The 27,948-nt window shown below is 37.6% G+C and overlaps 1 protein-coding gene across 2 annotated transcripts in view; it reads right to left on the bottom strand.

The window, feature by feature from the left end:
- Positions 1-27,948, bottom strand: part of PIK3R3 (phosphoinositide-3-kinase regulatory subunit 3) — a 124,025-nt gene that overhangs the window by 12,980 nt on the left and 83,097 nt on the right. For both annotated transcript variants that reach the window (XM_055342011.1, XM_055342012.1), the window contains 4 exons: positions 20,237-20,417; positions 19,460-19,585; positions 4,794-4,936; positions 2,003-2,179 (listed from right to left, as the gene is read on the bottom strand). In XM_055342011.1, coding sequence (XP_055197986.1) covers positions 2,003-2,179; positions 4,794-4,936; positions 19,460-19,585; positions 20,237-20,417 — 627 coding nt within the window. The remainder of the gene's footprint in view (positions 1-2,002; positions 2,180-4,793; positions 4,937-19,459; positions 19,586-20,236; positions 20,418-27,948) is intronic.

Here is a 27,948-nt window from a genome sequence, read left to right as displayed (position 1 = left end):
GAGGGCTACCTAATTATTCCAACTAAGGTAGTGCCTTTGTCACTCATTCTCTATAATTTACCTTATTTTTATCATCTTCCTAGTACATGCCTGAAATTCTTTATTTTATATTTTCACTTATGTTTGTCTCCCCCACTAAAATTTAGCTGCTTTAAAGAAAGGGGTCCAGGGCACCTGGGTGGCTCAGTGGTTGAGTGTCTGCCTTTGGCTCAGGTCATGATCCCAGGATGGGAATCGGGCTCCCCACAAAGAGCCTGCATTTCCCTCTGCCTGTGTCTCTGCCTCTGTGCCTCCCATGAATAAATAAATAAAATCAAGAAAGAAAGGAAAGGAAAGGAAAGGAAAGGAAAGGAAAGGAAAGGAAAGGAAAGGAAAGGAAAGGAAAGGAAAGGGAAAGGAAGAAAGAAAAGGAAGGAAAGGAAAGGAAAGGAAAGGAAAGGAAAGGAAAGGAAAGGAAAGGAAAGGAAAAAAAGAAAGAAAGAAAGAAAGAAGAAAGAAAGAAAGAAAGAAAGAAAGAAAGAAAGAAAGAAAGAAAGAAAGAAAGAAATTCAGTCTATCCTGTTGTTCATGGCTAGTCCCAATGCTGAGAACATTATCTACTATATATCTACTATATCTACATATAGTGAATATTCAAGAAATCTCTCCCTAAACACCCGAGTTGTCTTTACTGTCAGATCATGATTTATCACCCACGATGTTATCTAAATTCTGTTTAATTTAGTTTACATAACTCATTAAAGGAACTTTCAAGGTCTAGTTTGCCACACTTATTCATGCCTCTTGGGATGGTGTATTTTTTAATAATCTCCTCACTTTCCAGAGCAAACAAGCGCTTCCATTCATTCCTTTGGTTCATGGCATAAGCCTTTTTCTTGGGCCTTTCTTCAGCTTCTTATGTGACCAGAATCACATAAGCTTTTCAAGAGCAGACACACCCTGATTTTAGACAAAGTACCTCCTTGCCTTGTTTCCAAAGCTCTTCTGTATGCTATGTGTACTTGCTTGACTTTCTTTTTGCCCACAATAGCAAACTGAAATGATCTCTAGAGAAGAGTTAATAAAAAAACTACTCAGTATAGCACAGTTCTAATTGTTTGCCCCCAAAACTTACCACCTTAAATTTTACTCTACTGTTCCCTCCTCTAAACTTTTATTTTCTCCCCTGTCCCTTTTCATACAAAGAAACTCTGGTCTATGGAAAATCCAGTCAGAAATCTTTACTCCCTTCTACCAAGAGTTTGAATCAAGTTGTGTTACACACATGAAAGTCACCCATAAGCCAGTCTATTCATTACCTAGAACAAAACCTAACATTTTTCATTTTAATGGATTCTCTCCTACTATAAGGCAGTCATTTGTCCTAAAAATCTAACATCTTGTTCATAATATACCTTTCAATCTATCTTTGAGTGAGACCCCTGTATCTTCCTAAATCATATAGTTTTCCATAATATTAAAGAGTTGGGTTTTACTCCTCAGGTCAAATTATCTTGCATGCCTGCTATTGGCATATTTCTATTACTTGAAATATAGAATTTCATTTCTTAAACATAAAAACCCTTTAAGAGACTGTCCTGTATACTTATGTGTAGGCCCCCACTATTAGTGTTCTTGTCTGTGCCCATAAGGGGTAATTTCTATTTCTGCGGTTCTATTATGTAATCAAAGATTCTGGTTTATTTAGGCAAACATTAACCTGTATTTTTTAAGCTACACCATATGGCTCATACCACAGGCACCCTCTGAGATTTCCCATTTGTATTGACTAAAGTCTAGAATGCTACATTCTGGTTTGCCCCACATGTTGACTTTTTTTTTTTTTTTTGACTTTAGGTAAACTCTGGTACCACCAACTATTTTACCAGGATTACCTTCCTAAATTCTTACAAGCTCACTAGCCAGTTCTCAATTACAAATCTCTTCTTTTATCTCTAACATGTCTAGAGCCCACAGTAATCTGGTGCTGGTGTTTCCTCCCATACAGTCCCAGACTACTCACACAAGGTGCTGATCTCGGATCTTGCGCAGCTGGATCAGATCAGGTTTGATACTGTTCATTTTTTTATCTATTTCCCGGTTGTCCAAAGCTTGTTTCTTCAAATCCTGCTCTAGACGCATTTTGCTATCATGAATCTCACCCAGACGTGATTTCAATTTGTCATAATTCATCATAATTCTGTGAAAATATTGACATATTAAGGCTTAAACAGGAACCATGCAGAAGCATTCTATAATGTGGGCATGGTCCTAATACTTTAATGTGATAGATATCTGTTGTTTTTGCCCAGCTCGTGTCCATTCTCATTCTTTTGGTAATGGCACCTGATGTTCCCTATAGATAAGGGCTCCCTGCCCCCATCTCAGAGTCACAGGTGAATATTCACACAACCCAGCCTGGCCAGTAAGAGTATTCCACTATATCCTATTGCTCCCCTCAAGCCACAGTGACTGTTCAGGAATGAGAATAATACCTAAACTGACCCAATGAGAGTTAATTCTAGTTTGTCAGAACTATTGTAAACAGAGATTCTCTCTTCTTCCCACTGAGGCTGCTTATAAATATGTGATTCTAGGACTTCCAGCAGCCACCTCATAGGGAAAACCTGCCTGAGGATAAAGCCAACACAGAGAAAAACTAAGGCAAAAGGCAAAGTATGAGAAAAAATTCTGATGACGTTGTTTGGCCCCTGGATCAAGCCATGACTGAACAAGTAAGCTATATGTATGATATTCAGAAGATAGCATGATATAACAGTTAAGAGCAACAGCTTTGCAGTCAGAAGGCTTTCTGACTGCCTAAGTTTGAATCTCTGCCCTACCACTTACTGCATGGCCATAGGCAAGTTATACAACTTCTCCGTGCCTTCATTTCCTCATTTGTTTAAAGTGGATAGCTACAACAGTACCTACACTTCACTAAATTATTATGTAAATTAAATGTGGTAATACATGTAAAAGGACTAAACAGTGCCTGGTACATCTTGGTAAGCACTCAGCAGATAATGACTATAAAGTTTTCCAGCACACAAAGCTTTGCTGTGCTCTGAAGGCAATCACTGTTCTCATCACTTGTACCTCAAAACGATGTGATTTTATATTACTATTAAAACTTCATCATTAGGGGTGCCTGGGTGGCTCAGTGTTGAGTGCCTTTGGCTCAGTTCGTGATCCTGGGGTCCTGGAATCAAGCCCCCACATCGGGCTCTCTGCAGGGAACCTGCTTCTCCCTCTGCCTATGTCTCTGCCTGCCTCTGTGTCTCCCATGAATAAATAAATAAAATCTTAAAAAAAAAAAAAAACTTCAACTACTTTACCTTCCTTTGCAACTAAACTGCAAGTTCTTTTCTATCTCTTCACTGTTGATAATAATAATGGCTATTTATTGATATCATATGCCAAGATACATAAATACATACACACGTGCCTTTCTGTACCATAAATATGCATGTGTATGTCTATCAATTGATTCTCACAGCATTTCAAAAAGATATCTACAGTTTAGAGGAGGAAACGGGCTCAGAGAGTTAAGAGTTAAGTAACTTATCCAAGGTCACATAAGCTAGTAAATGAGCAATACAGAATTCAAGCCCATGGTTTTCACCATTAAGCTACACTGCCTCAATAGCACTTAGCTCAATTCTTATGCACACAGAAGTTTACAGACATTTTGGTGCTAATATGAGAAATAATTTTGCTTTTCCCTTGCAGATGATTCATTTTTATTTATTATCCACTTTTTTATTCCTCAGCCCACTCTTATCTGGCTCAGTCTTCCAATATTCCACTAAATTTGCTATGATAAAGACTTCCAATATCCTTTTAGTTGCCAGACCAATACTTCACATGTTTCACTCACTCTGTGTAATCTTCTTAGCATCTACTATCACCTACACACTTAGGCATCCAAACCCTTCTGTACCTTGAGTTCCAAAAACCAAATAACCTTTGTCTGTCTGTCAGACAACTCCATTTGGGTTCTCACAGGAACCTCAAAACTCATTGGTTCTAACCCTGAACTTTCCTTATGTACTTACTATTTTGGTGAATAACACCCTTCCTTACTCATTCATATCAGAGATCTAGGAATAGTCTTTGACTTCTTTCACATCTACCATATCTGGCCAGGTATCAAGTCCTCAGCATTTCCATTAATTCCTCCTCCTTTCCTGCCATTGCTCTGGTTCAGACCTTCACCATCATTTTACTGGATGACCACAAACACTGCAGCTGCCCTCAACAGTCAAGCTAGTCTTTCTGCCCCCGGTTTTGTTCAGCCTCCAATTTATTTTCAGACTGCTGCTGCTGATTTTCATTTCAACAAAAATTCCGTGAGCCTCACTGTGCAATCTCAGGTACCATAACGGGTGCTAGAGCTATGAGGGAAAATAAGCCTCCATTCTTATTCCACTAACAAGCTTGCAGTTTAGTGGATGTGATGTTCAGTAAATGTTACAGCAGGAATCAGGACCAGATACTGGAGGGGGTAGGGACAAAAAGCTCCTAAACCAGTCTAGGGAATCAGGGAAATTTTTCTTAGAAAAGTCATGCATAAGCTGATTCCTTTTTTTTTTTTTCATAAGCTGATTCCTAAAGGATGGGCAGGCATTAAAAATTTGGAAGGATGTAGAAGGAACACAGAAAAGAGAAGGTTCATTTGGTGCCATTAGTGGGAACAGCAAATAGTTCCATATATGAAGTTTAAGGTGGCAAAAGCAAACACAAAAGAAATTATTGGGGAAGAAAAGAAGTGTTGTCTCACTGATGCACTTGGAAGGGTTAGGTAGATTTACCGTTCAATTTCCTTTTCATTCCCCTCTCTGCGAAATCGCTCAATATATTCTTTGCTATGTTGTTCTTGTGTGTGACATTGCTCTTCAAATATTTTAATTGTTTCATTAAAGGCTTCAATTGCAGTCCTCTTCATCTGTATTTCCTATAAGAGAGAAAAAGAGAAACATTTTATTATCTTTTTTTTGGTAACTGTGGTCTCATAACCTAAAATCTTATAATCCTAGTTACAATTCCACATAAGACTGAATTAAGACAGCCGAAACAACTTCTCTTTAACTCCTACCCTTATTACTTACATGCAAAATACATCATTCAAACCTTAAAATAAAAAAGAACTATTACTTGCAATATAGCTGAGAATCACCATAAAAAGGCTTGAGTTGGTAAAAGAGATGAACCCAAAACTCTTTAAAGACAAGGATCAAGTTATACCTTTCCACTTATTGTAGTGCTGACCCTCAAAAGGTGCTAAAGGAGTGAATAGATAGAGTGGAGGAGTCCTCACACCAGTGTGCATAACCTTATTCCCAGAGGAGTCCTATAGAGAGTCTATCAATTCCAAAACCTATAATTTCCCAAACAGATTCATCAACATATTAATCTGACTAGAAGTAGGAAATGAGGGGTGCCTGGTTGGCTCAGTTGGTAGAGCATGGAGTCTGATCTCAGGGTTATAAGGCAAGCCACATGTTAGGTGTAGATTACTTAAAAATAAAAAAGATCTATAAAATGAAAACAAAAAAGAAGCAGAAAATGAAAGGGGGAAGAGTAGCAGCTAAAATTAGATACAGAATAAAATGAAAAACCAAAAGCTTCACAAAACAAATACCAGTAGGCTAAGCCAGTCAGCATTAGGGTAAGTAGTCCTATACGTTTTGATGAGTTCTGAGGTTATTTGTAGACTTTAGCATCTGAACCTTGATTCCCCAAAATCTTCAGAGGGCTAAACTTTGTTCAATTTATATTAGAAAGTCAAGAAGATGTATAAAGGTCTAGAGAACTGCTATCCTGAATGTTTACAATTTTAAAAGTTTTTATTCTTAGGGGATAATTTCTCAAAACTAGCACTGATTAATTTCAACAAATTATTACTGAGAATCCATTATACAGAAAGTATAATCTGGCGATAAAGAGATTAATAAAACATGAAGCTTGCCCTCTAGGTTTTAGAACACACAAGTGAAATACATTTCTGAACTCCAATAAAGTTCTGTTTCATCTCATGGTAGAGTCAATCAAGTTAGGGTGAGTTAGTTATCTACTGCTTTACAGAGACTTCATGGAAGAGACAAGAACCTTACAATGCTCCATATGATTGAGGTTGTATCATACCTATCTCAAACAGTAGTGCAAACTTACTGATTCCAATGTCCATATCTAAATATGTAGCTACAAATTCTACAATTCTCAAATCACAGTGGAGGGTCTTGGATCCCTTCCAAGGTCAAAAATTACCTATGAAGCCCTGGCCCTGTATCCTTAAAGACACCAAATTGGCCTTTACTAACACTAGTGTATGTATAGGTAGGTAGGGCAGCACAAAGAAAAGTATTTTACAGCATTGCCAAAACAGTAGCTGCCCCATAAACAATGCCACTATACCTACCACAAAACTATAAATCTACCTGTATCTACACCCCTTCTTCTTCTTTCTCCTCTCCAACCCCTCTTTTGATTCCTTCTCATCAGCATATAGACAAGTTCTAGTAACACCACTTTGAAAAAATAATCCTGTAACCCTAAATTCTCTTCTAGTTGATTAAGTTTCTTGAACAAATAGTCCATATGGGCTGCCTTTCTTTCCTCATCTCTCATTCACATTCCAGCTCACTCCATTCTGGCTTCTGTGCCTACCATTCCACAAAGACTGCTCTTTCCAAGCAAGATTACCAATGATCTTATTGCCAAATCCTGTCCCTTATCCCAATCCATCACTAAGTCCTATCACTTCCTCCTAATTACATGTAATCCAGATGTCAAATATCCCCACATGCAGTCTATTCTTACCCTGTGCCAACTATGACTCAGGATATGCCATCTCTTACCATTCTCTGGGAAGAATTTGCTTACGTCAAAGCAATCCAAATGTTATCTAAGATTTCACAGAAAAAAAAAACAGAGTAAGTCTATAACACTTAATACTTATAAAGAGAGGAGATAAATTCTTTAATCTCCCTTTAACACTTACTGTCTCAGCACACCCCCTATACTGCTAATCACTGCATTCCTCCCTTTCTCCCCCTACCTCCCAAAGCTTTAAGCCTCCACAGCTCTGCTCAGCCAGCTCACATCTTGCTCTCAATTCTCACACAGACAGATTTAGCCCTCTCCTAGCTCTGACCCAGGAGCTTTCTTGGCTGCCTCCATCTACTCCCATACCCAACTCTCCATCCAAGGATTCCAAGTCCAGAACCAGTCTCACATCAGCAGCTCAGAACTCATATACTGCTGTTAAGTCCCCAGTATCGCTGAGCATGTGGGCAGCAGTTTGTCTAGCCATGACAAGAATACAGAAATACAGTTCTATACAAGCCAAAGCTACAGACATCAGTGGCCACTTTTTCTAGCCTTTTTCACAGGAGGGTTAGTCCTCCCCTAGACTCTAGTTCAGATCATGAAGCTGTCTCCAGGGCCCTGCCAAAGATGGAGTGTTTTGGTTCATTATCTTGTATAAATTCATTCAACAAGTGAACACTAACTATATGCCAGGCATTACTTGAAGCATTTAGGATACATAAGTAAGCAAGCTTAGAAAAATATTTCTGCACTCCCAGAACTTACAGTTTAGGGGGTTATGGAGACAATAAATAAGACATAATAAGTAATTTACGTGTTTATTAGTATTATTAAGAATCTGCAAGAATTACTATGGAAAAAAGAAAAGTAGAGTTAGAAAGGAGGACTGAAATGCGAATTGCAATTTTAAATCAAGTTGCCAGCTAGGCCTTGTTGAGATGACATCATTTGAGCAAAGACTTGAAGGAGGTGAGGGGCATTGACCAGGTGATTATGGGATGGGTGGGGAGTGTTTCAAGGCAAGGAAGCAGCCAGTGCTAACACTCAAACATAGGAAGCAGTATAGTATATTTGAGGAACAGCAAAGAGGTTAGTGTGGTTGGAGTATAGTGAAGAAGAGAAAAGAAATGAGGTCGAAGAGGAGTGGCATAGATCATCCTGGGCACTATAAAAAGCACTCTAACTTTTCCTATGTATAAACTATGGAACTAGAGACAGGTCTTCAACAAAGAGGTGCTGTGATCCAACCTATGTTTTACAAGTACAGGTTTCCCCAGCATTCTCGAAGCATATGATTCCTATGAAAACTTTCGTATGCCAAAACGGCATAAAGCAAAGAAACAATCACCATTAACTTACATGGGAAAAATCTTTAGTGTTCTCAGACTCGAAAAATAACTTCCCTTGGGCCTTTTTTTTTCCTGATACCTTAGGACACATCTTGCTAAGAGATACACAAAGTAAATGCAGATAAAGCACAGATGCTCACAGACACAGTTCAAAGTAACGGTGGCTTGATGCTGAGATGCTGCGTGTAGTTCCCAGGGAAGGAACTAGGCGGCACCACTCCCACCGCTCAGGGTGTGAGCTGCCTCTAACAGTTTACTGCAAAACAAACTCTGAACACTACTGTCACTTTTCACTCTTTTCTGTAAAAGCAGAAGTCTTAAGATTTCTTCCAGTTATCGAAAAAAGTACTAATAATGTAGGTCTTTCATAAAAGCCAAGTGGTGTAACGTGAACTTGCAAAATATAGGGATACCTGTGTCACCTAGCTGCTCTACTGAGAATTGATCAGAGGGAGGGGAGCATGGATAAGGGCAAGACGATCTGTTAGGAAGGTTCTGTGGTAACTCAAAGTAAGAAATGATAGCGGGCTTCGATCAAGGTATCAGCACTGGATGTGGGGAGAAGGGGTTGCATCCTGGCTATATTCTAAATGTAAACAGGAATTCCTGATGGATAAGATGGAAGATAAATAAGAAAGAGTCTTGTCTTGAGTGGCTTCAAGGCTTTTGACCTAAGCAAGACATATGACTGCTCTCAACTGAGATGGGGAAGGCAAAGGGTAGAACAGCCTTGAGTTCAATTTTGTTCATGAATTCAGTTTTGACATGTTAAATCTGAGATACCTATGAACCTATGAAACATCCAAGTAGAATTGTTGAAAAAGGTAGTTGGATATATGAGTCTAGAATTAAGAGAAGTTAGAAGAAGCAGAGTTTGGGAATTACTGGCATACAGATGTTCTGTAAGGCCATGAGGCTATTTGAGATCGCCAGAGAGTGAATAAGTAACCAGGAAAAAGAAGAGGACCAATGTCAAAGAGGAGAAATCAGCAAAGAAGTCCAAGAAGGAAGAAACTACCAGGGAGGTCAAATCCTCAGCTGTCTCTGCTTATTTCTAGATCTGTAAGTTCCATTTGTAATGATTATTATGGTTTTCTGTTCTACCTCTGATCTACAGAAATAATCATATTGTTTTTACATATAGCCATGTGTTTTTAATGTTTACCATTTTTTAGTGTGAGATATAATAAGTGAATACAATAAATGCACAGCTTAACAAATGATTATAAAATGAACTTCTACTACCAGCAACCCCGGAAATTCCTTGTGTATCATAACTCGCTGCCTCTTCCCACTCCATTCCCCTACATTGGTGATAATGCCACCCTGTCCTTTAGGATGATCATTTCCTTGTTGTTCTTTATGATTTTACCACTTTATATCCCCATCCAAAATCAAACCGTTAAATTTACCTGGTTTTGTAGCTTCTATGAACAGACTCATAGTATATATGTTCTTTTGCATCTTTTATTCAATATTCTTTGTAAGATTAAACATAGTGTTATATGTTGCCCTTTAAATAAATATACACAAAGGAATACAGTAATCCATCATTGTTTTATCTGATGCAGAGAAAAGGTTTTAAAGTATTCCATTTTGGTGAATGCACATTGTGTCTGACAAATGTCAGAGTATTTCAACCTTTTGTAGAATAGAGTCTCATCTCTCTCTCTCCCTATGTCTACAGTTAAACACAGCAATCATGCCTATGTATTGCAAATGAACTATGTTGGAATTTAGGAGATTTATATTCTAATCCCGATTATGCTAAAAACTGGTTACAACCCTTTAAAAGAACTCTCTAGGCTTCAAGTTCCCATCTATAAGATGGAGATAATGACAACTCCAGCTATATTTGAGAGAGAATCAGGTTAAAAAAAAAAAAAGGAGGGGAGAGGGGATTATACATCCAAAACCACTTACTGAATACCTTAGTCTAGTTGTGGTATATTTTAACCATAGATGACAGTATACCACACATTTTTCCCTACGTTGCCTTTTTACGTAATGTATCTTAGAAATTACTCAAAATCAGGGGGCACCTGGGTAGTGCCATCAGCTGAGTATCAGCTCAGGTCATGATCTCAGGGTGATGTCCAGCTTCACTCACTGGACACCTGCTTGGGATTCTCCCTCTTCTTCTGCCCCTCCCCCCCTGACCCCCCATGCTCACATTCTCTCTTAAAAAAAAAAAAAGAATAAATCTTAAAAAAATCAATAACTCAAAATCAGTAGACCATCATTTTTTGATGGTTATAGAATAATTTCATATCATTTTGTTTTAAAAAGGTCATTTTTTATATTACTATTATTAATGCGCATATTATTTCTATTATTTCCTTTCTAGTTTTACCGTATTTTCCTCAAATCCTCTTAAGTCTATCACCCCAAACATCCCAGCATATTTTTTCATCCCAGCATATTTTGATAAAGTGTTCCCTTCAGATTAGTGGGCATACCCATAACTGAAATCACAGTGTTCACACACTTCTACGTGCTGTCTTCTTTGCCTGAAATTATATCATAAGCATTTCTCAAGTCACCAGGTATTCCTAAAAGGCACTTAGTAACAGCAGTTGCCTCCAGGGAATGGGAACTTTTACTTTGTATGCAATAATTCATATAGAATTCAGCAATAATTTATACTGAATTTAACATATTTATATAGCTTTTATACTTTCCAAAAATTAGTTTTAAAATAATTTCTGAAAACCTATTTTAATAGCTGTATAACATTCTATTACATGTATGACCATTTCACATCCACTAATGTTGACCATTTATGTTGATTCAATCTAATCGGAGAAGGACAATCATCATATGGTTTCACTCATATGTGGAATATAAGAAATAGTGAAAGGGATTAGAAGGGAAGGGAGGGAAAATGAGTGGGGAAAGAATAGCAAGGTAGACAAACCATGAGAGACTCCTAACTCTGGGAAACAAACAAAGGGTTACAGAGGAGAGGTGTGGGGGGGGATGGGGTAACTGGGTGACAAGCACTAAGGAGGGCACTTGATGGCAAAAGTACTGGGTATTATACCGTATGTTGGCAAACTGAATTTAAATTTTAAAAAATTATGTTGATCCAATCTGAAGAAGCATCAGTAACTCTTTCCCCATTCTACCCCAAACACTGGCCTCCATCACAGATAATTCATCCGGAAGAACTGAAGGAATACAGAGAAGTTAAATTTGCAGTGTAAAAAAACATACACAGGCACACCAGAAATACAGCTCAAGTATCACATAGAAAGAAAAAGTTACTAAGATCATTCTGAATAATTAATAAAATAAAACCTGAAAATAAAATGGAATTAAACATCTCACATAGGAAAATAGGCCATTATAGCATTTCTGGCCCCTATAATCCCAGTAACAATAACAGTATAAAGAGGGAGGAACAATGATGTATAGGAGCAAAGTATTTATATTCCACTGCAAATTTGAATAATAATTTATATTTGAGGGGCCTGGGTGGTTCAGTCAGTTGGGCATCTGCCCTTGGCTTAGGTCATGATTCTGGGATGCTAGGACTGAACCCCACATCTGGCTCCCCACTGCTTCTCCCTCTCCCTGGCCCCAGTTCGTGCTGTTGCTATCCCTCTCTCTCAAATAAATAAAATCTTAAAAAAAAAAAAACAAGTTTATAATTGATACAAGGTTGTTGTGCAGTTAAGATGTTAATCGTAGGAATGCCTGGGTGGCTCAGTGGTTCAACATCTGCCTTCAGCTCAGGGCATGATCCTGCGTTCGGGATCAAGTCCCAATCCTGCACCAGGCTCCCTTCGAGGAGCCTGCTTCTCTCCCTCTGCCTCTCTCTGTCTTTCTCATGAATAAATAAACAAAAATATTAAAATAAAAAAAGAGATGTAATCACCAAGGTATTTCCTAAGAAAAACTAAAAAAAAGTACAGAAAAGGAAAGAAATGGGGAATCAATAAAAGGGTACACTACAAAAAATTAGAATACTAAAAAAAAAAAAACCAGTAATGGTAGAACTAAAGTGCAAAAGACACATAAGACACAAAGAAAAATAATAATAAAAATAATAAATGCCAGAAGTCAGTTCTTCCTTACCAATAATCAGTAATTATTTTAAATGTAAATGGATTAAACTCCCCAACTAAAAGTCAGAGACTGCAGATGGATTAAAAATTAAAAACCCAAGGTACCTGGGTAGCTCAGTCGGTTAAGTGTCTGACTCTTGATCTTGGCTCAGGCCTTGATCTTGGGTCATGAGTTCAAGCCCCACAATGGGCTCCACGCTGGGTGTGGAGCCTACTTAAAAAAAAAAGGAAAGAAAAGAAAAAAAGAAAAACCCATGATCCACCCATATGCTATCTACAAGAGAGTTGCTTCAGATGCAAAGAATACTCATTCTTCTCAGGTATATGGGGAAACCCACAAATATATGGAAATCAACACATTCTTAAATAACCAATAGACCAAAGAAGTAATGAGAAGAGAAATTAGAAAATACCCTGAGATAATTAAGAACTAAAACAAATACTGAACTTACAGAGGTAGCAAAAGCAGTACTCTGGGGAAATTTATAGCTGTCAATATATATTTTTTAAGATTCTATTTATTTTAGACAGAGAAAGGGAGAAGCCATACAAGCAGGGGCAGAGGTAGAGGGAGTGGAGAGAATCCCAAGCAGACTCTCTGCTGACATGGAGCCTGATGCGGGGGCTCAATCCCACAACCCAGAGATCATGACCTGAGCCAAAACCAAGAGTCAGATGCTTAACTGACTAGGCTACCCAGGCATCCCTAAGCATCTGACTCTTGATCTCAGCTCAGGTCTTGATCTCAGGCTCATGAGTTTAAGCTCTGCATTGGGCTCTATGCTGGGTGTGGAGCCTACAAAAACAGACAGTCCAACCTATAACCCCATTAGGAGATTCAAACAGTAATCAAAAAATTCCCAACAAGAGCCTGATAGACTCACTAGTGAAGTTACCAAACATTTATTTTTTTAAAAAAAAAAAGATTTTATTTATTCATGAGACACACACACAGAGGCAGAGATATATAGGCAAAGGAAGAAGCAGGCTCTCCATGGGGAGTCTGATGTGGGACTGGATCCCAGGACCAGGATCACAACCTGAGCCAAAGGCAGACACTCAACCACTGAGCCACCAAGGTGCCCTCCACATAAGATTTGATCAGTCCTAATCCTCAAGACCTTAGAATGTGACCTTATTAGGAAACAGGGTCTTTAGTGAATTAAGATGAGGTCATATTGGATTAGGAAAGGTCCTAATTCAATGATTAGTATCCTTATAAAAAGAGAAAATAGGGGTGCCTAGGTGGCTCAGTTGGTTAAGGTTAAGCATCTGCCTTAGGCTCAGGTCATGATCCCAGGGTCCTGGAATAGAGCCCCACATCGGGCTCCCTGCTCATCAGAGAGCCTGCTTCTCCCTCTCTCTCTCTCTCTGCCTGCCACTCCCCCGCTTGTGCTCTCTCTTTCCCTCTATCAAATAAACAAATAAAATCTTTTAAAAAGAGACAGAGAAAACAGACAGAGGGAGAATGTCATTGATAATGAAGGCAAAAATTGGAGTGACGTGTCCAAACCAAAGAATGCCAAGGACTGCAAGCAACCACTACAAACTAAGAAAAACAATGAAAGTTCTTCTCCAGAGCCTCCAGAAAGAGAAAGGCCCTACCAACACCTTGATTTTGGACTTCGAGCCCTCAAAACAGTGAGAGAATAAATTTCTGTTGTCTTAGGCCACCCAGTTTGTTGTTCTTTGTTATAGCTGATATAGGAAACTAATACAGCCATATATGAAAAACACAAAATTAACATCATACTCAATGGTGAAATGGGAGAGCTTTCCACCTAAGATCATGAACAAGACAAAGATATCCACTTTTACCACTTTTATTCAACAAAGTACTTGAAGTTCTAGCCAGAGCAATTAGGCAATGAAAAGAAATACAAGACATCCAAATTGAAGGGGAAAAATTAAAACGATCTCAAATGACATGATCTTATAGGTATAAAACCCTAAAGAATCCACCAAAAACTGTTAGAGCTAATAAATTCAGCAAAGTTGCAGAATACAAAATCAACTGTATTCTATACACTGGCAATAAATAATCCAAAAGAGAAACTAAGGAAATAATTCCATTTACAACAGCATCAAAAAGAATAAAATATTTAGGAATAAATTTAACCAAGGAGGTAAGAAATCCATACACCGAAAACTACAAAACAATGCTGAAAGAAATTAAAGACATAAAGACAGGGAAAAATGTCCTTGTTCATGGATCAGAAGACTTCATATTAAGATGATAATACTACCCAAAGTGATACATATAGATTCAATGCAATCACTATCAAATCCCACATGCATTTTTGTTGGTTTTTTTTTTTTTTTTACACAGAGACAGAAAAACTGAACTTCAAACTCCTATGAATTAAAAGGGACCCAGAATAGTCAAAACAATCTTGAAAAAGAACAAATTTGGGAAAAAAAATTAAAAAAAAAAGAACAAATTTGGAAGACTCACACTTCCTGGTTTCAAAGCTTATTAAGAAGCTAGGGTAATCAGAATATGGTGCTGACATAGGACAGACATATAGATCAATGAAATACAATGGAAAGCCCCCAAATAAACCCTCACACCTATGATCTATGTCTCACTTCAGCAAAAATCCCTAGATCATCCAATGGAGAAATGGTGTTGGGACCACAGTGCAAGGGAAAATGTATTTTCACATGTGAAAAAAAAAAAAAAAAGCCAGACCATAATTCATACTACATATAAAAAGTTAATTCAAAATGGATCAAAGATCTAAATTTAAGAGTAGAAACAATAAACTCTTAGAAGTAAACATTGGAGAAAATCTTTATGACACTGGATTTGGAAAAACTTCATGAATATGATACCAAAAGTATAGGTAACAAAACAAAAACCAAATTGGACTTCATCAAAATTCAGAACATTTGCATGTCAAAGGATATTATCACAAAAGCAAAAATCACATATAAAAATGGGAAAAATATCTGAAATGGGAAAAATATCTGAAAATCACATATTTGGTAAGGTATTAAAGAAAATAAAACTCAACAAAAACAATATCACTTCAAGACTACTAGAATGGCTATAAAAATTTAAAGATAAAAACATAAAACATAACAAGTGTTAGAGAAAATGTGGAAAACCTGGAATATTTATACATTGCTGGTAGGAATGTAAAATAGTTTTACCAGTATGGAAAACAGTCTGGCAGTTTCTCAAAAGGTTAAATATAAAACTGCTATATAACCAAGAAACTCCATTCTAGGTATATATCCAAAAGAAATAAAAGCAGAGACTTGAACAGTTATTGGTACACTAGATGTTCATAAGCAGCAATATTCACAATAGCCAAAAACTGTGGAAAATTACCCAAATGTCCATCAACAAATGAATGGATAAACAAAATGTCATATGCACATACAATGCAATATTATTTAGCCATAAAATATTTATATATATATGCTACAACATGGATTTTCCTTGAAAACATTACAATTAGTGAAGTAAACCAAAGGACAAATATTGTATGATTCCAACTATATAAAGTACCTAGAATAGGCAATGAATTATGAGGTTAACATACATATATATAATACATAACAACAATAAGGGGTAGAAATAGAATTATATAATAGCACGGTTATTACATTCACAGGCTACATGGTACAGTATGAACTGAAGTAACTGCGATTAAGAATGCATGGTGTAGGGCAGGCCGGGTGGCGCAGAGGTTTAGAGCTGCCCGCAGCCCAGGGCGTGATCCTAGTAGACCCTAGATGGAGTCTCACGTCAGGCTCTCTGCATGGAGCCTGCTTCTCCCTCTGCCTGTGTCTCTGCCTCTCTCTCTCTCTCTCTGAATAAATAAATAAAAATCTTTAAAAAAAAAAAAAAGAATGCATGGTGTAGGGATACCTGGGTGGCTCATATCATGATCTCAGAGTCCTGGGATCAAGCAACTCCCTGGTCAGCAGGAGAGTCTGCTTCTCCCTCTCTCTCTCTGCCCATTCATGTGTGCTCTCTCGCTCATTCTGTCTCTCAAATAAATAAATAAAATATTTTTTAAAAATGCATGCTGTAATCTTTAGAGCAACTTTCTATAAGAAAAAAAAAAAGAGAGAGACAGATATAGCTAAAAGGCCAGATGAAGAATCATAATGGGATACTAAAAAATATTTGACCCAAAAGATGACCATGAAGGAATTGCTGGGGAACAAAACCAGATGGAACAAAAATAAATAAAATAAAATATCTAAATGGTAAATATAAACCTAACCATGTCAATAGTTTCAAGACATACAAATGGATTACACATCTCAATTAAAAGGCAGAGATTGTCAGGCTGCATTTTTTAAAAAAGCCAGACCCAACTATATATATTATATATATTATTATCTATAAGAGATACACTTTAGCTATAAAGGCACAAATAGATTGAAAGTAAAAGAACAGGAAAAAAATAAAATAAAATAGATAAGTAAGAAAGTAAAAGAACAGAAAAAACATATCATGCAAATACTAAGTATATGAAAGATGGTGGGGATATATTAGAAAAAGTAGACTTCAAGACCAGGTGGATTACCAGATAAAAAGAGGAATATTTCATATTTTTAAAAGATTTATTTATTTATTTATTTGAGAGAGTGGGAAGGGAGAGGGGCAGGGAGAGAGGGAGAGACAAAATCTCAAGCAGATCCAGAGAGGAGGACATGAGGCTCAATTCCACGACTCTGAGATCGTGACCTGAGCTGAAATCAAGAGCCCAACACTCAACCAACTGAGCCACCCAGGTGTCCCAAGAAATATTTCATATTGATAAAGGAGTAAATTTACTATAAATATGTAAGCATTTAATAGAATTTCAATACACATAAAGCAAAAGCTAACAGAACTAAAAGGAGAAATAGACAAATCTACAATTGTAACTAGAGACTTTAAGATTCCTAATTAATGGACAGTACTAGCCAAAAAAAAAAAAAATTCAGTAACGATAGAGAATATTTGAATGACACTATAAATCATTTTGATCTAATAGATACTTACACAGGACTATACCAACAACTGAAAGAGCACTGTACCAACAACTTTACTAGTCTCTGTAAGTGTGCAAATTAACTAAGATAAAGCATGTATTAGGTCATAAGTTAATAAATTTCAGAAGACTGCAACCTTAATGAGTATGTTCACTGACTACAAAAAAATTAAACCAGAAATATAATATCTAGAGGAGCCCCAAATATTTAGAAATTAGAGAACATATGCCCAGAGAAGAAATCATAAGGGAAACTAGAAAATATTTAAAACAGAATAAGGAAAATAACAGTATAACAAAATTTATAGGATTTACCTATAGGACTGCTTAGAAGGAAATTTATTGCTTTAAATGCTTCTATTAGGAAATAAAGTTTTAAAGCCAGCAAACAAAATTTTCACCTTAAGACAGTAAAAGAAAAGCAAATTAAATTGAAAGTCAAAAAAAGGGAAATAATAGCAAATAATAATAACATAAATAACAAACACAACAGAAAACAAACACTAGAAAAAATCTGTTACTCTTATGTTCAATAAAGGATTCAGCCAAGTTATCAAGGCACTGAGAATTCACTATGAATTTAGTAAAATGAACAAATGCTATCATAAGATGGACTAATCAACACAGACTAATGCTTTTATAATTTGATATTCAATTTTTTTTAATTTTTATTTATTTATGATAGTCACAGAGAGAGAGAGAGAGAGAGGCAGAGACGCAGGCAGAGGGAGAAGCAGGCTCCATGCACCGGGAGCCCGACGCAGGACTCGATCCCGGGCCTCCAGGACCGCGCCCTGGGCCAAAGGCAGGCGCCAAACCGCTGCGCCACCCAGGGATCCCCTATAATTTGATATTCAAAGTAATAATCTGTGTTTCAAAAGAATGTGCAAAAATGAGGGCACCCTGGTGGCTCAGTTGGTTAAGCAACTCTTAACTTTAGCTCAGGTCATGATCTCAGGGTGGTGAGATTGAGCCCTGCTATGGCTGAGCAGAATCTGCTTCTCCCTCTCCTTCTCCCTCCTCGTCTACCAGTGCCTCCACTCACACTCTTACTTTCTATCTCTCAAATAAATAAATAAATAATCTTTAAAAGAATGTAGATAAGAAATCCAGTTAGGAGTATTTTCTTAGGCCACTAGTGACCCAAATACTGCAATGAGTAAACTTCCCTGAACACCTGCACCTTCATAAAAATTCCCAGCACCTTTTATATATTATGTAACAACTCCAGGCAAATTAAACCAACCCAAGCTAACTAAAAAAGAATCCAAATAGTTCTAGGAAGAGCCCCTGGGTAGCTCAGTTGGTTAAGTGTCTGCCTTTGGCTCTCGTCATGATCCCTGAGTCCTGAGATGGAGCCCATGGGCTCCCTGCTCAGTAGGGAGTCTGCTTCTCCCTTTGCCTCCTCTCCCCGTGCTCCTGCTCTCGCTCTCTCATATAAATAAGTAAAATCTTTTTTTTTTAATTGTACTAGGAAAGGAACTAGAAAAAAAAGTTCTAGGAAGAGAACTAGATTATTCTTCAGAATTTTGTTCTGTTGCACATATATGATAAAAGATATATTAAGATTTATGATCTAAAAACTGTGGTTAAGACTACCAGTGGTCTCATAATTCCCATTCATTCTTTCTTCCTCAGTAAATTTTCAAATGTTTGTTGGGTACACCTGACCAAATAAAAACTAACTTTCCTCCCTGCAGCTAGTTATAATCCGTAGCTAAGTCTTACTAGTGCAATGAAAGTAGAAGCAGTGTGTATTTTTTCTAGGAAGCAGCCTTAAAAAACAGGGAACTTTCCTCTCTCCTTCCTATTCTTCTACCTTGTTTACTAGAATATTGTTGTGATGGCTGATACTGGAGTAAGCCAACTTCTACAGATAGCAAAGCATCAAAATAGAAGAACTCTAAGCCCTAATGATTGTATAGTAGACATAATATCCCTGGCACTGCCTATACATAAAAGAAAAATAAATTTCTATTTGACACTTTTGCTATTGTTATTTTTTATCATTTCAGTCAAACCTTATCCCGGTTAATACTAACTGAAAAAAATTATACCCTTAACCAATAAAAAATTTATTTATGAATGGGAGAAGAATTTGTATTATCAAAGTCTCAAAAAGGCTGTTCGAGATACTAAGACAGCTAAGGATTGTCAGGTGAATTACAGAAAATGTACAGTAACTTTAACACTGCATACTTACTTTCCAGCCTCAACAGAAAAATTTACTAACCTGGGATGTTCTGGTATATTCCTCATATAGCCGGTCATACTCTTTACTCTTTTCCTGATACTGAGAGTGGTACTCTTGCAGTTTTTTACCAACTGCATCAATGTTGTCTTCTTTTACCAATTGGTCCTGTACAGTTAAACAAAAGAAATAAAGAATGTTAACAATTCTGGCACATCAATTTTTCCACATCTATTTCTTTTTAAATTGCATTTCTACTGTAAGTTTAAGCCACTGTATTAATATTAGGCAAGCAAAAGCACTAAATCCTTTTGTCAACACTATAACCAACCTTTAGATAACATCAAAATAAAAACTTATTTATAAAAAAAATTAAGGACTGATACATAAATAGGAAACATAAACAAGTATTTCTATATAAAGTTGATAAGTACATGCAACAAGCTATTAAGGACTAGTAGTCACAGAATAAGTTCCAAAAATATCTTAAATCTTAAATAAGAAACTTCAAATGACTAGATTTTTCTCTTTTTTCTATTGATAAGCCTGGTAAATTAAAATGAAATGATGTTAAAGTGATTTGTTAAATAGCTATCAAGAACTTCTATAGGGAGCCACCTGAGTAGCTCTGTCGATTAAGCGTCTGATTTTGGTTCAGGTCATGATCTCAGGGTCCTGGGATTGAGCCCCATATCAGGCTTCCTGCTCAGTGGGGAGTCTGCTTCTCCCTCTCCTCTTCCCCTGCTCATGTGTGCACTCAATCTCTCTCAAACAAAAAAATAAAAAGTCTTAAAAAAAAAAGAACTTCTATAATCATACCTGTTGGTATCTGGACACTGGGTACATTAGCTTCACATCAAGTTTGGGATTGTACTGAGCAAGAGATTCATGATGATAGTGGTTAATGAGCTCCACCACAGAATTAAATGTCAGAGGATCAGAAAAGCCATATTTACCATCTCGATGATAGATCTTTATTAACTTATTATTGCCTCCCTTCCTGTGAACAAGACAGCAACTGTAGACCTTTTTCCCAAAAAATTCTATCAAAGTATTACTTTCATATAGAGATACAAAAGCACAGTGTCATATAATAAACAAGTTTTACTATGTTAATGAAACTGGAACAAGTGAAAAGGCATATATAATTAGGTATGTAGAAATATATATATAATATCTTATTATTTTACAACTATTTCATTTGTCTATAAAATATCTTGGTTACTAAAGGCCAATATATCTGACCTGCATTCAGTATCAATAAACTAAACAAAAATAGTCACTTAAAAATAACTAAAACAGAAGCAAATTCTATCTTTTATTTTCTGAATAAATTTTCTACTTTAAAATCTATTAATATTTTTTCAGGAAGAACAGAGACAATCTCTTTAGAACCTAAAGATAAGTGGCTGTGTGCCTGTGGAGGGAAGCAGAAGCCATCTCTGTATGAAGGAGAAGGATAAGCATTTGTCACACATAATCACCAACACACTCAAGGTTTGACTGTGAATGCACAAACATAATTAAGCTCCTTGAATGATTTATAACTGAGTAATTAATCTAACACCTTACATTATTTTGTCTTTTATATTTGCTTATAATTCTTGGAAATGACTATTTATTTAGACCATCACAATAAGTAAATGATTCAACTGTCATTCAATTGTTTTATAAAGTATAGCTTTTGAAGAGCCATTTATATTAGAATGAGGTAATTTGATGCTTAAATAGTTTAGACCACTTTTGTTTATTGAGTCATATCCAATTGTCCCTTAAACATAATTTATAACCAAAGCTTAAAATGGCAGTGTTTTCCAAGTCCCACACAGTATAATCAAACCACAGCAGGTTGATTCATTCTATCATAACAAAACACTGCACCATTCCCACTCAACGATTCTTATAACAGCATGCAGACTTAATGGGGGGAAAATACATCTCCACATCCCTTTATGCCACACTATTACACATGATAAATGTGACATCAGGATTTGTGAAAGGTTAAACACAAAAGGTTTGAATCTATGGATTGATTTAGTAATGCTTATAGAAAGTCAGGATTTGGATGGATGAAGAACTATTCCTATAAAATGAACATTAGAAGGACCACCTAATCATATGTAGTTACTATGGGTATATACACCCACGCATATACTCACAATAAATGTAAGCTGATCTATCTGCTAGAGAAAAGTTAAAAGGCACTCATTCCTTCAAAAAAATTTATTTGGGGCACGGGGGGGCTCAGTTGGTAAAGCATCCAACTTGATTTCAGTTCACGTCATAATCTCAGGGTGGGTAGAGAGACTGAGCCCCCCATTGGGCTCTACACTAGGTAAGGAACCTAGTTAAGATGCTCTCTCCCTCCCGCCTTAAAAACAAAACAAACCAAAAAACAAACAAAACTTTATTTTGATTATCTATTATGTGCCAGGAACTGTATGAGGTATAGTGCATATAAGGATGAACAAGCCAGACTTAGTTTAAGATAAACATAACAATAAATAACTAGATATATCAAATGGTAATAGGTCCTATGGGGGAAAAAAAGTAGAGTAAAGGAAAGAGTTCTGGGGGTAGATGGTCTGCTATTTTATATATGTTGCACAAAGAAAACACCCTCTTCAGGCGGCATTTAAGCAGAGTCCTAAATGAAATGAGGGAAGTAGCATAGCAGATATCTAGGGGAAAAGTTTTTCAGGCAGAGGGAACAGCAAGTGGAAAAGCCCCTGAGGTAGAAGCATGCTTGGCATGCTCAAGGCACAAGGAACAAGGTAATTTGATGCTTAAGGAAGGAAGCCAGTGATGCTGCAGCTGAATGAGCAAAAAGGAGAGAACTAATAAGAGAGAAAAGTAAGAGCTGTAAAAGGAGCCCAGATCATGTAACAATCTGTAAGCCAATTTATGGGCTTTGGCTTTTATGAGTAAGATGGAGAGACACAAGAGGATTCTGAACAGAATTATACCATCTATCATGATATAAAAGGTCCACTTTTTTATTTTTAAAAGGCCCACTCTAGCTGCCAGGTTGAAAACAGACCAAAGTGGGCAAGGGTAGAAGTAGGAAGATCAGTTGGGAAACTATTAAAATAATCTAGGCAAGTGATGATGGATGACATCCTGAACAAGGATAGTAGTAGAGGCAATAGTGAGAAATGGTGGAATTCTACATATATTTTGAAGAAAGAGCTGACAAGACATGCTGATGTCATGGACATGGATGAGTATGAATGAAAGACAACAAAGATGATTTCAAGTTTTTTTTTATCTTAAGCAATTAGAAGAATGGAATGGTTATTTATTGAAATGAAGAAGGCTATATAAAAAGAATATATTTAGAAGAGAAAAAGTATTTTGTTTTTAGACATGTTAAGCTTGAGATATCTAGTGAACATCCAAGAGTAGATAATCCAGCAGCCTACTTGAAGAATCTGAAGTTCAGGAGAAAGGCTGGGCTAGAGGTAAAAAAAAAAAAATCAAGAGCTGTCTGCCTACAGAGCATAGTAGAACAAAAAAAGAAGTCTAAGGTCTAAGTCCTGGGTTCACCAATGTTTAGCAGTTAGGAAGATGAGGAAGAACCAGCAAAAGAAACCAAGAGAGACTGGGGCACCTGGGTGGCTCAGTGGTTGAGTGTGCCTTTGGCTCAGGGTGTGATCCCAGGGTCCTGGGTTCAAGTCCCACATCAAGATCTCCATGGGGAGCCTGCTTCTCCCTCTGCCTATGTCTCTGCCTCTCTCTATCTCTCTCATGAATAAATAAATAAAAAAAAAAAAAAACCAAGAGACAGCAATTAATAAAGGAGAACTCAGAGCATGGTACCTTTTTAAGAAAGCATTTCAACAAAGAGAAAATGATCAACCAAGTAAATGATCTCGGGGCTTGATGAAATAGAGATCCCCAAGTGATCCTGACAAAATAGTTTCAATGGAATGGTAAGGATGAAAGCCTGACTGTAATGGCTTTCATTGTAATGAAAGAAGATAAAAAAGAAATGTCTACAGACAACTGTCTTGAGGAGTACTGCTGTAAACAGGGAGGAGAGAAATACGGAAGTGGCTGGAAGGATAGAGGCTCAAGGGAATTTTCTTCATTATTCTTAAATGAGAGACAGTATCACATATTTATATGCTGACAAGAATGGCTCAGTAGAGACACAAAAACTGCTATCACCAAAGAAAAAGGACAAGATAATTCCGAGGGTGATGTCCTTGAACAGAATAGAGGGATGGAATGGGATTTAGTCCACAAGTAATGATGTGTGGATCCTGGACAAAAACTTGAACAGTCATCCAATGGAACAAGAGAAAGAGGGTATTCACATTCAGATGTAAATACATTGATAGCTGTGGCAACAGGATCATGAGGGAATTAGATATCTTCTATCTTAATGTTACCAGTGAAACAGGAAGCAATTTCAAAATTTTATTTATTTGAGAGAGAGAGCACATAGGGAGAGTGAGCAGGAGAAGCAGACTCCCCTGAGCAGAGAGTCTGTTGAGAGGCTCTATCCCAGAACCCTGAGATCATGACCTGAGCAGAAGGCAGATGTTTAACTGTCTGAGCCACCCAGGTGTCCCAGAAGTAATTTCTTTAGTTAGGAGGGGAAAGACGAGTTGTTGATTTGAAGGAAAAAAGAACACATGATATTGTCATATAGGAAAGTGGGAGAACAAACGGATTGCAAGAGTCCATGACTCTTGCGCAGAGAAGGAAGGAAATGAAGACATAAAGGAATTAAAGAATGGTGAATTTTTTTTTTGAATGGTGAATTTTTAATTACATATCTCTCCCTCACCATACTCTTCTTAAACAGAAGAATCATGCTATTTCTTCTAGTATCCTATCACCTGGCCTAACACTGGCATATAGCAGATTCCTAAAGATTTAACTACCCAGGGGCACTTGGGTGGCACAGCTGGTTAAGCTCCTGACTCTTGGTTTGGTTCAGGTTGTGACCTCAGGGTTGTGAAATCCAGCCCCACATGGGGTTCCACATTCAGTGTGAGTCTGCTTATGACTCTCTCTGCCCCTAATGCCCACTCTCTCTCTCAAATAAATAAATAAATAGATGTTTTTCAAGATTTTTTTATTCATGAGAGACACAGAGAGAGGCAGAGACAGAGGCAGAGGGAGAAGCAGGCTCCTTGTGGGGAGCCCCATGAGGGACTCTATCCCAGGGCCCCAGAATCACCTGAGCCAAAGGCAGACATTCAACTGCTGAGCCACACAGGTGCCCCAAATCTTCTTTTTAAAAAAAGATTGGGCAGCCCCGGTGGTGCAGCAGTTTGGCACCGCCTGCAGCCCGGGGTGTGATCCTGGAGACCCGGGATCAAGTCCCAGGTCGGGCTCCCTGCATGGAGCCTGCTTCTCCCTCTGCCTGTGTCTCTGCCTCTCTCTGTGTGTGTCTCTCATGAATAAATAAATAAAATATTTAAAAACTAAAAAATTAATTAATTAATTAATTAATTAATTAATTAATTAAAAGATCTATTTATTGGTATACCTGGGTAGCTCAGTGGCTAAGTATCTGCCTTTGGCTCAGGGCGTGATCCTGGAGTCCCAGCATAAAGGCCCGCATCAGGCTCTCCACAGAATATTATTCATGTCTCTCATAAATAAATAAATAAAATCTTTAAAAAAATTGGGACACCTGGGTGGCTCAGTGGTTGAGCACCTGCCTTTGGCTCAGGGTGTGATCCCACAGTCGCGGGACTGAGCCCCACATCAGGCTCCCTGCAGGGAGCCTGCTTCTCCCTCTGCCTGTGTCTCTGCCTCTCTGTCTCTCATGAATAAATAAAATCTTAGAAAAAAAATAAAGTAAAATAAAAAATTTAAGTATACAGATTTTCTACAATGAATACTATTTTTAAAAATAGCTACTGGGGGTTCCTGGGTGGCTCAGTTGATTGGGCTTCTGACTCTTGGTTTCAGCTCAGGTTGTGATCTTGGGAATCATGGGGTTGAGCCCTGCATCAGGCTCTGAGCTCAGCATAGAATCTGCTTGTCCCTCTCTATCTGCTCCTCCTCTGACTCACATGCCCTCTCTCAAATAAAATCTTTTTTTTTTAATTTTTTTTATTTATTTATGGTAGTCACAGAGAGAGAGAGAGAGAGAGAGAGAGAGAGGCAGAGACACAGGCAGAGGGAGAAGCAGGCTCCATGCAGCGGGAGCCCAACGTGGGATTCGATCCCTAGTCTCCAGGATTGCGCCCTAGGCCAAAGGCAGGCGCCAAACCGCTGCGCCACCTAGGGATCCCCTCAAATAAAATCTTAAAAAAAAAAAAAAAAAGGTTACCGAATTGAAAAACTTCTATTTACTTACCATCTACCCTTCCCAGTCTGATTTCATGCCCATTACTCTCAATTTGAGGGTCACCAACAACTTTTTTTTTTTTTTTTTGAGAGAGAGAGAGAAAGACTGAGAGTGTGGCAGTGGGTGGAAGGGCAGGAGAGGATTGCAAAGGGAGAGAGAGAATCTTAAGCATGCTCCATGCCAAGCATGGAGCCCAATCTCACAACCCTGAGATCACAACCTGTGCCAAAACCAAGAGTCAGACACTTAACTGAGTGAGCTACCCAAGCACCCGAAAGGTCACTAATGGCTTTTACTAAATTCAGATTCTGCTTTCCTCCTCTCTCTACCACAGGCTCAGATAATCTTTACAAGGCTGGGATTTCTACTCTCCCTTCCTTCCCCTCGACCCTGCCACCATTTGTTTTTGATATTTTGTCCTTCCATGACTTCTACGACACCTTCTATGACTTCTAAGAACTTTTGTTCTTCCTCTGCTCCTTCCTGCTGCTAAAAATATTTGCCCTTAGCCTCTATCTTTTCTTTGGTCTATAACTCTTTCCTTTACATCTCATTTACTTTATGTAGATGGTACCTGAATCTTTTGCTAGTTTTATGCACTCCTCTATGCATCAAACCTGCATTTCTAGCTATACTCTAGATATATTTTTACCTGGAAGTTCTGAAGCAGGTAATAATCAACATCTTTCCCCTGTTCTCCATAAAACAACTGTTCCTAACTTGCCTATTTCTATAAATTGCACATCCATTCTAAGCCCAGCAAGCTCAAAGCAGTCATCTTTAGCTGTCTCCTCAACCTCATACCTACTCCCTACTCTATTATTAAATCCCTTGTATTCTTAGCTCCATATTGCCTCTGACTTTGACTCCTTAACTCCTTTCCTAGAGCTGCTATCCTAGCTAATAGTGTATCTTACCTTTCCATCATTTCATTCCCTGCTTAAAACCCTTTTTTGGTGGTGGTTTCATGTGTGTGTGTTTTGCACTTAGAAATAAAATTCAAATTCTTTACCATGGCCCATTAGGCTCTGTGCATCTGTCTCCTTCCCACTTTCAAGTTCCATCTCTGACTACTCTGTGGTCCACACTGTAAGCCAGCCACAGCAGTCTCTGTATTCACTAGATCCACCAAATCTTTCCAAAACTCAGTGTCTTGGCATTTTCTGTTCACCTTTCCCTGGAACTCTTTTCTGGCCAGTTCTTACATATCCTTCAGTTTTCAGAGGTCATTTCCTTAGAGAGGCCTTCCTTCTCAAAATTATCTTAAATTTCCTTTCCCTATATACCTATCACATAGCCCTATTTCCTAGATAGCATTTCATATACTGTGAAGTTATGTTTTTTTTATGTGTTTATTTTGTCTCCCTCTTCCCTACTCCTACTTCCACCTCCAAATATAAACACTGTTGACAGGAGATCACATCCAGCTTGTTTATCATTTCCTTTTCCTAGAATAGTATCTAGAACATTGTGGACATTCAATAAATATTAAATGATTAAAGGACAAATTCTATTCTGGATCACCATTACCCCTCAATTCATAATATTCTATATTTTTTTTCTTTTCTTTGCTAAGTAAGTTTGATGCCCAATGTGGGGCTTGAACTCACCACCTGAGATCAAGAGTAGTATGACCCACCAACGAACTAGCCAGGCACCTCAATGATTCATAATATTCTAACTCTTTACTAGTATCTATTCTCTTTTCTTCTGTTCATCAAATACAGTCTGTTCATATCCTTATATACCCTGTTCATATACTTCCCCTGCTGAAAAAATGCAATGGTTTCCTTTGCCTACCTACAATATTAAATGCAAACTCCACATTTTAGTAATCAAGACCCTCTTTAACATGACCCTTTTTCTAACCCTCCATCCCCTATCACTTGTTCCTTCTGTGGACTTGACCCTCTTGCCAAATGGGGCAAATGAGGCACTTGACCCTCTTGCCAACTGCATTTCACAAAACAGGGGATTGATTATAGTTTCTCACTTCCATATCTCTGTTCTTATTGTTACGTAATCCTGCAATCTCCTCTCTCACTTTCTACATGGCCAAACCTATCTCCTTCTTCCAGATACACTGCAATGCAATTTGTTCCATGAAGGACAGCTTTCTATATCCTCTCAACAAGATCTCTCTTTCCCTCCTTGAAACACCAAAGTATAATGTTTGATCTTCTCCTATTATTTTGGTTTAGTTCAAAGCAGTTTTCTT

The sequence above is a fragment of the Nyctereutes procyonoides genome, unplaced genomic scaffold (genome assembly GCF_905146905.1).
Source record: "Nyctereutes procyonoides isolate TBG_1078 unplaced genomic scaffold, NYPRO_anot_genome, whole genome shotgun sequence".
Lineage (NCBI taxonomy): Eukaryota > Metazoa > Chordata > Mammalia > Carnivora > Canidae > Nyctereutes > Nyctereutes procyonoides.
This window is presented reverse-complemented; position numbering and strand designations above follow the sequence as displayed.